Source organism: Adiantum capillus-veneris, chromosome 1 (genome assembly GCF_014529385.1).
Source record: "Adiantum capillus-veneris isolate H3 chromosome 1, ASM1452938v2, whole genome shotgun sequence".
Lineage (NCBI taxonomy): Eukaryota > Viridiplantae > Streptophyta > Polypodiopsida > Polypodiales > Pteridaceae > Adiantum > Adiantum capillus-veneris.
Genome location: NC_140931.1, coordinates 157,283,294 through 157,297,442, shown reverse-complemented (window position 1 = coordinate 157,297,442; position 14,149 = coordinate 157,283,294). Strand labels below are relative to the sequence as shown.

Here is a 14,149-nt window from a genome sequence, read left to right as displayed (position 1 = left end):
CATCAACGTGCTAGTTTTGGCAACAAGTTCATCTTTTGACAAAAATTCAAAATGTGGCTTGGTTTATAAGAGTAATATAATACAGAATCTCAAAAAATTATCTATTACTCTTAGCTAGGAAATTTTGATTCCCTACCATATGCACAAAGACATATCAAGCTTGAGAGAAAATGAAGGTCGTCTAGAGCCTTGCGCATAAAATTTCCCTTGGATAGCAAGCAAATACACGTTTATCAACTTAATTGCTAGCTTAGTTGATATGAAATTATGAAAAGAGTCCACCCAGGTCACTTCAATACCACACCCAGGTCACTGAATTGAAGAGACCTGGGTGGGATCTTCAATTCTTTCACAACTCTCCATTTAGAATCCACCGAAGCCGTCTACTAACATCTCACACTCGCAAATAAACTGTACACTTGAGAGCTGGCATTTCTCACAAAACCACAGTAATGTGCTGTGCTAACCTTACATTAATTTAGAATATCAGACTCTGTTAGTGTCATCAAAGGTTCCCAGCTCATGACCTTTGGTTTTAAGCTGGGGACCTTATAGAGCCGTAAGAATGAGGTTAGGTCAAATGCTCAGTATATATTTAGCATTATCTGCTTAGACTACATACAAGGTTGCGGAGCTTTGGCGATACTCAATATTCTACAGTAAGATGTTCGGCATCTTCCAATACATCAACAGCATATGGAGACCCTGTGCCTGTAAAGAAAGCTAACAATTATATACTTTCCAGATGTATTGAAAACAAGGGTTATCTTTGGGCGAGCGTTTTTCTAAATACTTTCCGGATGTGTCGAAAACGAGGGCTTATGCGAGCATTTTCTTGTGAGCGCATTTTAACCATAACCATAAAAAAACAGAATAAATAGGACTCGTCATGTTGTACAACCTGGTGGAAGTAAGTGCTTGTGAAGAAAGTCCAGGCATGCCCGACTATTGATGCTTTTTGTTAGAAAAGGGTCCAGCTTTCCAGCTACTCTGAATGCAAAAAAACACTTGAATCTCAGCTACTAAAATTCAATTGTATACTTGGCAGAAGATACAAAAAGTCAGGCTGTCTGTCCATTTTACGATCAAAACAATTCATACGTCATGGAACAACTTTAAGCAGACTGGCAACCCCTGAGGCGTTCACTTTTCAAAAATGTACCATACAATGCGAGTTGGAGCAAGTTTATTTTGTGTAAACATTAAAGGATGGTGGGCGCTTTTTAAAAGACACTCATAGGAAAATATAGCATGTATAAAGGGGTATTTTTAAGAATCTCTTGAATGCATATGATATAGGAACTTTTGATGAATGATCCACTAGGTACCCCCTTTTCCAATCATTTTGATGAGTCATTTTAATTTTTAACTTGACCGCACATTTATATGGTGTGTTATGATTAAAATGTAAGTTAGAGGCTTATAATATAGGTCGATACCTCTAAACTAGAGATAAAAAGCACAAAATGACAATGGCTAAGTCATAAAGCTCAAAACCATGGAAACTCTTGGCTCCCAATATGCTAGAAGCCTTAGAGGCAGTTTAAAAAGTTTATACTGTTTTGCAATCAAAAGTCCTGAGAAATCAAAGAGCCCAAAGATGAATTCCATTGACTTCATAGCATGTGAATGAGTGACCAGATATTGGGAAGTCCTAGTGGTAGCAGATGGCTCCTCATTACAAACATGTGAGCACCGTGCCTTCCACACGACCTTAAGCGTGATATTGTAAACTCTACTAAACACTTGCTCTCGCCACATCACAAAAGCATACACTGTAGTTGGCAACATATCAAACGAGACTCATAGATCACAAACTCTATAAGCGTGAGAACTACGGTCCTCAGCTTCCCCCTCATAAAACAGATGACAACTAGGACTGTCTCAAATATGCAGTTGAGAGACCCGCATGTGACCATCTCCTCAGCCAAGTAGGCTGCTCTCTCTAATGTCTCACTAGCGCGAATGCGTCCAATCCTGATTGTATACACAAAAGAATGACACTGGAGCTCAACCATGCTCTGCAGAAGGCCACTGCTACTCTCCTGGATCCCAATAAAGCTGAGGGATTGGTCTCCCCTCACATATCCATAGCTGCCAAGTTGACGCCTCTGTAAGAAAATAGGGGACTACAATGTCTCTCTTCCCCTTGGCACCAATTACTCTGGCCCGGCTGCCAGATGGAACCTGCTAATATGGGACCCTCGATCTCCTCTTACTGCAAATATGAGACCCTCAATCTCCTCTCACTGCAAATATACAGTGATGGCCAGATCCATCCTGCTGCGGAGCCATACTATAAAGTAATTTGACTGCTTAACTAGGATAGGAGTCTCCTCCTCATCAAAGTAAGCCGATCAAACCACATGCTCTAGCATAGTAGCAGCACCTCGAAGTACCTTGTCCCACTGCACAGGTATAGTCGCCTCAACCTCAACTATCCTTTGACCCACTCCTCTACCAATATTGTGTACTGATCTGCCGTCCAATGTGCTGGCAAGAGTCTGGCGACATCTTGCCTCACACCAAGAAAGCATAGAATGTGCTGGTCCAGAATCATAGATGGCCCAATCAATGAATTTCCTCTCCCCCAACTGTCATTGCTTAGTATCCAGAAGATGAGAGTTCCATATGACTTCGTTGACCTGCTGCTCCACCACGCTGGTCAAACTCATCCTGCGAGTACACACTTCGCTTACCTGCCTCGGCTTCGATAACTGTTTCATTGCCCTCTTAAAAGGTGAATGAATGGCCACCTGCCATCCCGAATGGATCTCGTGAAGTGGGTGATTCTTTAGAAAATTCGCATACTGCGGATCCTTGGCGTATTTGAGCATCTCGTTGGGACAGATGTCAACCAAAAGTTGTCATTGGGCTTCCATCCTTTCGAGGTCGATCGGCGGGAGAGGGCTGTACTCGGCTCCTGAATCTAGGGAAGAAGTCAGACTCCCGCTAGATCCTCCGTTGGTTTCCTCACTCAAGCGAGTAGGTGCAACCGTCTCCTCCCTGCCAGATTCACTGCCGGAATCCATGTGTGTTGCGAGAAAAGGAATCGGATCCTTTGCAGACGAAGAATTGTCTGGGCTCTAATACCACTTTAATAGACTTGGGCACCCCAAGTTGAAGATCAACTACAACACACGAGAGAAACTGCAAATAACTTGAATAGAGAAAAAGGAGAGTCGACACAGCACAGCATAGTTCCCCACCCAGACGCACTACCCTCAAAGACTCGCGCCCCTTATCGGTATTTCTTTATAGAAGTGCTTCACAAAGTACAATGTCTGAGAGTCCTTCTCTCAGTGTTCCCCAAGCAAAGCTCAGCAGAAGTGTGGCCCTTGGACAAACTCAAAAGCAGATGCATGAAAAGCTCACTTCTAAAAGCTCCTGGCTCCAAAAGCTAGTGCCCCCATGGGCTGTCTGTATGCTGCTGCCATGTCATCAACCGTCCGCAATATGCGTCGCAAATCGCCGACATCCATACAACCTGCCACGTCAGCATCTGCTGCGCAATTTGGGCCTTTGCTTTATTTGGATAAGGGTTTAGGCCCTTGGCCACAGTTGTGAGGGTTAGGTTTTTAATTCCTAACCCCTCTTGAGCCCCTTGATAGGAACCTGTAATTTGGAACAACTTTTTTTGCTTCATTTCCTTAAGGTTTAGGCCCCTTTTGTCCAGGCTCTTGACCTTTAGGCCATGCCACGTCGTCACTATGTGACATAAATCCTTCCTGAGCAAAAGCTTCTTGGAGCCCTTCACTTTGGTTTACTAAAATTCTTTAGTGTTCCAAGTCAGATCTCCATGATACTCAAGAAAGAATGAACCACTGACTCCATCCAAAGCATATGCAAAAGATTTGAAAAAGGCAACGCTATCATCCAAAACAGCACAATCAATGCATCGTCTGACAAGGCCTTAGTATTATACCACCCCAGAAAAGCAGGCATATAATCTGATGATAAAATGTCCATGTCATGATGCATCCACTCCATATTCCTCACACACAATCCACAGAGGCATTCATCTCATGAACTCTCCATAGGTAACTCAGTTAGTGCAACGGAAGATGAGACTATAATGTGATGCATCCTCAATGGTGGCATATCTCTAGAGCTGTACATATCTAACCCACCATGACATGCATCTATAATATCCATCGCCTCTCATGGCATTACCTCTGCGAAGAGGCCCATTTCTCTATATGGAATTATCAGGAGAAGAGGGGCGACACGTCTGCCCTATGCAAAATATGACCCCTCCCCATACCGAGCTCTAAGCCCTATCGGAGGGCAGGGGAGCATCTTTGAGCCTCCTTGACCCCCCGAGATCTCATAGAAGCAAGGATAACAAAACCTGTGGGTAGGTATAGAACCATCCAAAAGCAATAGCAACTATCTACATCAACTCAGTCCACGGCTCCAACACAGGTACAAACCTGCTCAATGAAGATTGCAGGGACCGTATGTGTGACAGTGTGCAGACTCAAGCACAGACTCCTTTGACCGCTTCTCCTCTCGTGTGAAGGAGAGGAAGAAGGATAGCATGGGGAGAGTCTATATGTCTACCAACTGAGTTGTGGCTCCTTGAACTGTGTAAATGATTTACTCGACCCATTAAGGCCCTGGTCCCTTCCCCACTACTTCCTGCTCTATTTAGAGATGCCAAGACGGGGAAATGTCCCAAAAACTTGGAAGGAAGACCTGCTAGAGGAGGTGGTGAAAGTACAAGCTTTGCCTCTGTTTGCATATTCAGCCCATCTGGGGGCCGGGGGGGGGGGGGGGGGGGGGGGGGGGGGGGGGGGGGGGGGTAGAGCTAGAACCTGAAGTGCAGGAGGAAGAGACGGTGCCTGATAAGAGGAGTCTGAAGGGATGGTAACAGCTACTCTGTATGTGGCTGAGAGCAAAGGGCAGGAGAGGCCTCTCAAACTTGTTGAGGGGAGCTAAGAGACAAAGGAGCCGGTCGAGGAGGTGAAGGCATGAGTGTTAAGTGTTATGGCGGCATATTTAGAGGAGCATTCATGATGAATGGAGAGAGAGAGCGATTACACGATGCACAAAGTGTAATCGTGTAGAGCTAGAACCTGAAGTGCAGGAGGAAGAGACGGTGCCTGATAAGAGGAGTCTGAAGGGATGGTAACAGCTACTCTGTATGTGGCTGAGAGCAAAGGGCAGGAGAGGCCTCTCAAACTTGTTGAGGGGAGTAAGAGACAAAGGAGCCGGTCGAGGAGGTGAAGGCATGAGTGTTAAGTGTTATGGCGGCATATTTAGAGGAGCATTCATGATGAATGGAGAGAGAGAGCGATTACACGATGCACAAAGTGTAAAACCAATAGAAATAACTTGATTATGAAATGAACTAACACTAGAATGTGTACAAGACGTGGCTACTTGTATAGTAGTAGCATGGCAAGTACAAGTGGTAGTAAAATGGTTAGGTGCACCTCTCAAGGGCCAAAGGTATCTCCCCAAAGCAAAGGGAAATCTCCCACTGTGGCCTCCAAAGGGGACTTCTTTGGCTCCTTGTGCAAAGCGCACATGCTGACACATGGTCACCTGCTGATAGGATGCTCACTCGACCACTAACTAAACCGGGGATGGTACACACCAATGTGTTGTGGCATAGACCAAAGGTCACATACCCAACAACCCTCCCGTTGGACTTCGGAGCTAAAGGTTAGCATTGGATATAAACCAGCAATAACTACGCATTAAAAAATTGTGATAGCTTTGTAGAAACAACGAATTAAAAAAAGCTTCACAAACAGCACACTATCACATGGAGAGTAGGTATTGCAAGCGCTCTGATAATTATGTACTTTTTACTTACAGAGACAAAAGGTCACATACCCAACAACCCTCCCGTTGGACTTTGGAGATAAAGGATAGCATTGGATATAAACCAGCAATAACTACGCATGAACAAATTGAGATAGCTTTGTAGAAGCAACGAAAAAAAAAAATAGCTTCACAAACAGCACACTATCACATGGAGAGTAGGTATTGCAAGCGCTCTGATAATTTTGTGCTTTTTACTTACAGAGATACGTGTACACTTACTATCTCTGGGCGTTTGTAGAAGGGGGCCAATGCTCATCATTAGAAAGATCAAACATCAATACAGTTTTGCAATCAAATTACACACTTTATACATACCCCAACTTCTTCATGATTTTAGGGAAAAGCATTGTAAAATCTGACTGATCTTGATGTGATGTCCCCTGGAATTTAAATATGGCATGAGCAAGAGCATTTAGAAACAAGCACTAAAGTTAAAAACAAGCTCTCAAAACATATAACCTTGATTGTTTTGAGTACAGTGACCAAGGGCCTTCCATCCTGAGTTGCATCCCTTCTTGCCTTCATAAAAATGCCACGTGCATCACGCAAAGCTGTCCAATCAAAGTTTTCGGTGTTCAAGAGCAAGACAGGAACTTTGCCTGCAAGTTTTTCGAACTCCATCTAGAAAAATTGAAGCACCTTCAAGTAAATTGCTTGCTATCTTTCCCTTAAATTGCTCTAAAAGAACCATAATGAGGGCTGATTGTTGCTTAGGAAATGAGAAACATAAGACAAGAATGTGCATAGTGAGCTCAGATACCTTGTCAATCGGTTCCCACCAAACATCCATTGCAAGACAGCACTTGATCCTTTTGTCTATTCCAGATGCCACAATAGATGTTGCACCTCCAAATGAATGCCCAGAAATGGCAATAAAGTGAAGATCCAACCGAGTTTGAAGCATGTTTACATCTAAAGCTGCCGTGCCAGTTACTGTGTTGGCATTCTGGGTGAGCAACCCTCTATCTAGGCTCTCGAGAACATCTACGACCTTTCGAATTTCCAAAACTCTCTGCAGAGAAATTGGCAATATTATAAGCCAGCCAATTTGCAAAAACACAATATATATTAGACATGCATCAGTTCAGCAAAGGGTCAATACACAATAAAATCCCCCCTGCCAACGAAGAAATTACAGAAGTACATGGCAAATAAAGAAAAGCTGAGCTGATGCAATGCATGACAAGGATCTTTGTATCAATGCCATTGACAAACTAATTTGCATCAACTTCCAATTTCAGACCGCATTGCATTGAAGCTCTCGCCTCCTTGTGCTCATGATCCACAACTGAGTCGACCCAAAAGTGTGTTTTAATAAAGTAAATAGACAGACAGCTATAAACGAGTGTTTACCTGTGTAACGCACTGTGCAACAATTTGAAATTATCACTTTCAAAAGAGAATTAAAAGCTTGCTTAAAATGATATTGCAGGACACTATTGACGACATAAACATATGTTGACCAGTATACCGAACACAAAGTCTGTGAAAAAATTGCTGACTTCCATTGCTTTAAATCAAGAATATTGTATGTTCATGATTATTCGATACCCAAGGATGGAGATACTTGTTCTCAAAATGAAAACAAACCACACCTTCAAAAACAGAAAATTGAGACAAGGAAAAGCTTTCGTTGTTGTCTCAAATTAGTCAAAATCTCTGGCATTTGTGTATACGCTGCACCCCTCCTTTCAGTAACACTGCTGAATTTAAAACAGCTTTAATTCCTACTATTGACTGAACTTCAACATAACTAAATAGATCTCCTAGGACCACCACAAGCGACTGTCTCTCTGTACTGTTGCATGACTGTAATCTCCACTGAAGCAAGTTAATGTTTGATACTTGACAGGAGCATTTGATAAGAACACATTTGATACCTTAGAGCCTGCAGGGGAGCTGCTAAGAGTAAATGGTAGCTATCACGACTAAACGGTAGCTATCACCACTCAAGGAATTCCAGTCAATTGCTTTCAAGCTGGAGCTAAATATGCCATGAAGATTTTGTAGGGAAACCGCCTGAAAGGCTTTTCTTTAATTTTTCATCAACATGTGCCAATAGCCATGAACTGCATACTATTTTGATCCAGGTCAGAATCACACAGATGCCTTAGGAAACTGCCCCTATTTACCTTTTTTGGTTCCCCTCATCTGTACAATTACCTGGAAAACTGCCAATTAATCCAGCAAATACCGAAACTCCTCAAGCTTCAAAATGCTTCAAAACTTAGAGATGCTTTTACTTGAGATGCTGACCTGCCTGAGCTGCTTAGCACGGTCATGCATTGTAATTTGGTTGACTGGAACATCTGCAAATGTATTCTGCAACCACTTTCGTTTTCCATTGTGGTCCGCATAGCTCGCCATGTTTGCAGATCCATCAAGGTGTTCAGGGACAACAACAACTAGAAAACAAAAAAATGTGGTGAGGGACCAACAAAAGAAAAAATGTGACAACAAAAATTCAATACAAATACATCTAGAAATGAAAATTGTATCACCAAAGCATCAGCAAAAGCTTAAAAGCATGCCCAGGTTTCAAACACAAATCCTAACAGTGTAATGAAGTTAGCATCAATTAGAACAAATATCATGCCAAAACTAACACAAGATGCAGCCAATAGTTCCTGAGCAACTGTGACAATGGCAAACCAAAGGCCTTTGTTAAGTAAATCTCAACATGTTCCTCGCCTGCTTTAATATAAAGCTGAGGCAAAGACACAATGTTGCAGAAAGCCCAGAGACAATGCAAGTCTCTTCAAGCACAACACGAACTTCCACAAGAATTGCAACAGCCATAATTTTCCAGATAGTCAGATATTCAACATGAAGTACATCTACGAGCAAGTTGCATCCACAACTCCAAAATCAACAAGACCACTTCAATACACTTGGGCATAGCCCTCAAAGAGACAAGCAACTTGAGCTTGCAGGAGATCTTGGCGTTCTGATTCTAAATTTGACAAGCTTGAACATTTATGTTCTTCCAAATCTCTCAGCAAGATAGGCGATACAAGTGGGACGGACTCGCCCTTTAACATTACATCAAGAATGATTCCTCTTAGCTTTTCTTGCCCAGTAATCGACCACGACACTATTCTTGTAATACCAACATATCCCCAACAGTTTATCACACCCCTCAAGAGGCATGATAATGAAGTCCTCATGCCCTAATACCCTTGACAATGCAGCCAAAGTTTGCCAATGACAGGAGTAATGGCAGTCATGCCCTGGTGCTGCTAGAACTCCATCCAACTATGGTCCCATTTCTTTAGGCGTAATTCCAAGTCGAGCTGCCAATTCCGGTGAAATGAAGTTGACATCGGGATCCTCCATCGAAAAATATCAAGGCCTCCTAATCTCGTACTTTGCCCCACGCTCTACAAAGCTCCGTGCTCTCATCCCCTAGGTCTAAGGTCACCCCCGCGAAATCCGGAACAAGTCATGCCTTTGTCTTCTTTGCTCCCTCTTCTGTCGCTTTAGAACTTTCTGGTTTATCCTGTAGCTTCTTGTTCGCTTCCTTCTTTGGACACTTAACTAAAATATGCCTAACTACTCCACAGCCATAGCACTTGCCCTCATTGTAGTATAATGCACACTTCTCAATTGTCAATTTAGGCCCTATGGATTTCTTCTTTTGTTTCTTGCCTTTCTTCTCTTTTTTAGAAAAGCCTTTCTCAGATGTCTTGGACACTGGCTCGTCCATAACATAAGTCCAAGAGCCTAAATACATAGAAAAATTGTTCACTGCATGCTCCATAAGCTCGTGGATGTATGTTTCAAGTAGTATCGCCACATCTCTTTGGGTAATTAGCAACAATACCGCTCCATTTGCTCCAGAAAAGACACCCATTGGCAAAAAGATATCCCAAAAACGTAGACAATAGGTGGCCAAAGTATCGTCTTCCCACATCTTCAAATGATTCCAAATTGTAATCACATCAGGCCCGTACTCTTGTGTCAATCATGCTGAAGAAAACGATTTGAAATTAACCCACTTTGTTGGTGCTTTGCTATAAAGAAGAACAGTAGACCACCTCGTGAGAGCGTTCCCCTTCAGAAAAGAAACCACCTTAGTACTTCAGAGACTTCCAAGAAGTTGCCTCCAGAAAAAGCGGTGTCAAACTACGTATGGAGGAGGCCGATTGAACACCATTGCTCAGGAAATCCAATGGTATAGGACCAGGAAGAGCATTTCAATGCGAGGAAGCCAAGCTCCGAAGCCTTGGCTGGTTCTTCCAACTACAACAATACCAAGAATGCTAATGCAGAAAAGGATGCTTTGAAAGCTGATTGGCATTGCAACCACTGTGGAGAAAAAGGCGACTATCAGCAGAAGTGCCCAAAGCGAGTTGGAGAGACTTCTACTTCTTCGGCTACAATACAAAACCAAGCCTAGGATGCCTCACTATCTGATCAGGCTTTACTATTTCACCTGGCCATAATATAGAATGCCATTCCTTTTGGTGTAATGGCAAAAGCTTAGATTTTCGGAAGTTTGCATGAAGCCTGGCAACCAACCCATAAATGTGTAAGGCATCCATGATACAACGAACATCATCTAGATGATTCCTAGGCCAAAACATGGAATCATGCGTATATGCTTGCACCACAAAATGATTATGATAGGTAATCCAAATCCATGCAATCGACCAGATGCCATCAAGGAGTCCAAATAAAATAGTAGAGGATGAGTGGCAATAGCATGTAGCATGGCACTCAACGACATCCTTGCTTGACTGAACAACCAAGATTCCAGACTGTGTAAGCTCACCATCAATTATTCCAAAAGATTGACTATGTTTGTATAGAAAGTAAACCACACGACGCATTTTCAATCCAAAACCTAAGCCCGTCATGATCATGCAATAAAGTCCCACTGAACAATATCAAATGCTTTCTCTATATCAACTTGCATGATAAGTACATCTTGGCCAGTATAGTTTGCATACTCAATGCCGATGAAAGCATTAGCAAGATTATCCATGATTTGCCTGCGAGGATACACACACACACACACACACACACACATCTCTCTATTTAAAGGACTGAACAGAGAATTGTAAGGGCACACTCTCCCAATCTACTCTCACATAAGCAGGGCGCCATCTCTTTGATGAATTTTGTATTGTTATACTTTATCTAAATAAACAAAATAGCGAAAGGGCGGCTTTTTGAGGAGCCAATGTCGTGTAGGAGAGGATCTCAGCAGCTTGTCCATGTCTCCCTATCTCATCTCTATCTCTCAATCTCTCTTCAAGTTTTCGTGTCTCACTCTTTCTATGATCTGTGAGCTGAGTTTTCAGTTTCTTACACGCTGTTATAAGCTGAATTTGCTGTTTTTGTTGTCCATCACCGCTGGGGCAAGAGGCTAGCTAGTTGCAGTGGTATCAAAGCACAATTGATTGCTCTTCTACGAGCAATCCGCCCATCCAGATCGGACAGCTTCTTTTAGCAATAGTGGACAATCTCAGAGAGGTCAATGACAAATTTGCAGGAGGAGAATCCTAGAGAGACTATAATAACGAGGAGAGGTGCAATAAAAGGAAGTGGAGGTCAAAGTTGAAGTCAAAGATGATGAAGCTACCAATGGTAATGATAAGTCCTCAAATAGTGATGCGAAGAGACAGACCAAAGTTGATAACTTGTTGGACCATTTTCTTGCATATAGCCAGGATCCGCGTTATGTCAAGCACATGAGGGAGAGAGCAATGAGAACCTTTTCAAGCAATGAAAGGATTTGGCGGGCCCTCTAAACCTCGAAATCAAAACAGCTATTCCAAAGGTTGAAGTTTCTAAAGAACCCAACTTCTCCACGAACACATGGGAGGAAATACCAATTTTCAGGTTTCATTGGGGGGAACTCTACTTTCTCGGGAATGGCAAGTCAAGGGAACCTTTGGATGCACAATGGGATCTTTGGATTCAATATGCTAGGACAACCCATAATGGTTTCAATGGAGGAATGTATCATAACTCATTTTGTGGAGGACAATCCGAAGGCTATGAAGGAGGTATTGCACCTACTTTTGGTTCAACATTTGGAGGAACTGGTGACACTTTGCTACGACCTACTCCCTATGATTAACTCACACTGTCACAAATTGCTGAAGTGTCAACCTCTAAAGACCAAGGGGATTAGGACTCCCTGCGCCAACCTGCAGATTTAGGCCAAGGGTCTAAACCCTAGCAAAAGAAGAATAAGTCATCACCAACTTCCAGGTTCCTGCCGAGTGCCCTATTATTATAATGGGTTAAGATTAAGAACCCTAGCCCCCGACCAACTTACAGACTCTTGGCCGAAGGACCCAACTTAAAATAAAGTAGGACACACACTCAAGTCTCACACTCCTTGAATAAAAACTGATGATGTGGCAATCTATACAAAAATCCGCAAATTGTGCTAGCTCTAAGTAACGTGCAACATTGTACGGATAGCCCTCTGGGTGGACCATATGCTTTTAGAACATGTTGCTTTTCATGTAGTTGCTTTTGCATCGGCCTAGGGCCTTTAGATATTTGTTGTGGGCGCTCTCTTTGGCATGCTACCCGCGGGAGAAGCGAAGCAGAGCTACAGAGTTGTACCCTTTTGAAGCAATATAAAGAAACACTGATAGGAGCGCCATTGTTTGGGGCCATAGCAGCCTGGGAGTGGGGCTCCGCCACCGTGTGTCTCGTGTGGATTTTCTGTCTTTCTGATCAGTTGTTTGAGGTGCTAAATGTCTGTCTCAATCTGTTCTTTCAGTTGGCACATGGTGCTCGTTCCGTTACAGTGGTATCAAAGATTCACACATGTACTTTTCTAAAAGCATACCAATCTATCAAGAGCAGACAGAGCAAGCTGGCGCTTCCAGATTCTACCAAACAAAAAAATCTTTTTCAAGAGAGAAACCGGTTCTACGTCAACCTACAAATGGAAGCTATGGAGTTGAATAAAGAAAAAAATGACAAGAGAAGGCAGAGATGATGATGAAACAGGAGTTCGTTATTACCGTAAAAAGAACCAAAAACATGATTTTTTAATGCTTTTCTGTTAAGCAGAGGTCTCTAAAAATCTATTCAACAGTTGAGAATTTGGATATGCAACAAAAGTCAAAGTTGATTCTCTCGCCGAGCCCTAGGCATTGACACGATCAGATTTTTATTTAGACAACTTTGGAAAATTAGGGGTTTCAGAAACAAATTAGCGTTTCTGCAACCAATTTCAGCGTGCGTAAATTATTATTTTTTTGGAAGCTCTTGTTATTTGTGTGCGGATAACATGTGATAGGAGCGAGGAACACGCATTTGGAAGCATTTGGGAGGGCCTAGGGCCTTTCTATATCTGTTGTGGGCGCTAATGCCACTGTAACGGGATGGGCACCATGTGCCAATTGAAAGAACAGACTGAGACAAGCATTTAGCTCCTCAAACAACTGAACAAAAAGACAAAGAAAATCCACACGAGACACAAAGTGACAGAGCTCCACTCTCAGATTTCAATGGCCCCAAATGATGGCGCCCCTTTCGATATTTCTTTATATTGCTTCAACAAGGTACAACTGTGGCTCTGCTCTGCATCTCCTGCCGGTAGCTTGCTAGAGAAAGCGCCCACAACAGATATATAAGGGCCCTAGGCCCTCCCAAATGCTTCCAAAAGCATACAGGTCCATTAAGAGGAGACAAAGCAAGCTAGCGCTTCCGATTTTACAAAATGATTTTCCTTTTTTGAGAGAGAAACCGTTTCTAAGTCAATCTACAGTGGAAGCTATGGACTTGGATGAAGAAGAAACAACAAGAGAAGACGGAGAAGATGAAACAGGAGTTCGTTTCTGTCCTAAAAAGCACCAAAAAACAACGTTGTTTTTTTGTTTAGCAAAGGTCTCTAAAAATCTCTTCAACGGTTAAGAATTTAGATATGCAACAGAAGTCAAAGTTGATCCTCTCGTCGAGACCTAAACATTGACGCGATTGGATTTTTATTCGGACAACTTTGGAAAATTAGTGTTTCAACAACAAATTAGGGTTTTTGCAGTAAAATTCAGCGTGTGTAAAATTTATATAAATTGGCGTCTTGACTTGGAATAACGCCAGAGGATATGGAACCACTGGTTGAAAAAGTTCTGGCAGCACCAGGGCAAGATGTTGCTATTACACCTATCATAGGCAAACTTTGGTTGCATTGTCAGGGGTATCTAGGGCACGAGGACTACCTTTGGAAGGGTGTGACGTCCTTTTGGGAATCCCCTGGTTCTATAAGAACAATGTGGTGGTCGACTACAGGGCAAGGAAAGCAACTTTGAAGAATGAGAAGGGGAGAGATATAATTCTTGAT

The 14,149-nt window shown here is 42.7% G+C and overlaps 1 protein-coding gene across 2 annotated transcripts in view; it reads right to left on the bottom strand.

Moving 5' to 3' along the window:
- Positions 1-229: 229 nt before the first annotated feature.
- The window catches only part of LOC147465867 (uncharacterized), a 33,310-nt gene continuing 19,390 nt past the window's right edge, over positions 230-14,149 (bottom strand). The window contains exons 3-8 of one of the 2 annotated variants that reach the window (XM_086522511.1): positions 8,092-8,240; positions 6,596-6,847; positions 6,295-6,456; positions 6,151-6,215; positions 902-990; positions 230-711 (exon numbers count right to left, since the gene is read on the bottom strand). In XM_086522511.1, coding sequence (XP_086378637.1) covers positions 647-711; positions 902-990; positions 6,151-6,215; positions 6,295-6,456; positions 6,596-6,847; positions 8,092-8,240 — 782 coding nt within the window. In that variant the 3' untranslated portion in view covers positions 230-646. The remainder of the gene's footprint in view (positions 712-901; positions 991-6,150; positions 6,216-6,294; positions 6,457-6,595; positions 6,848-8,091; positions 8,241-14,149) is intronic. The other variant, XM_086522516.1, reaches the window with a different exon arrangement.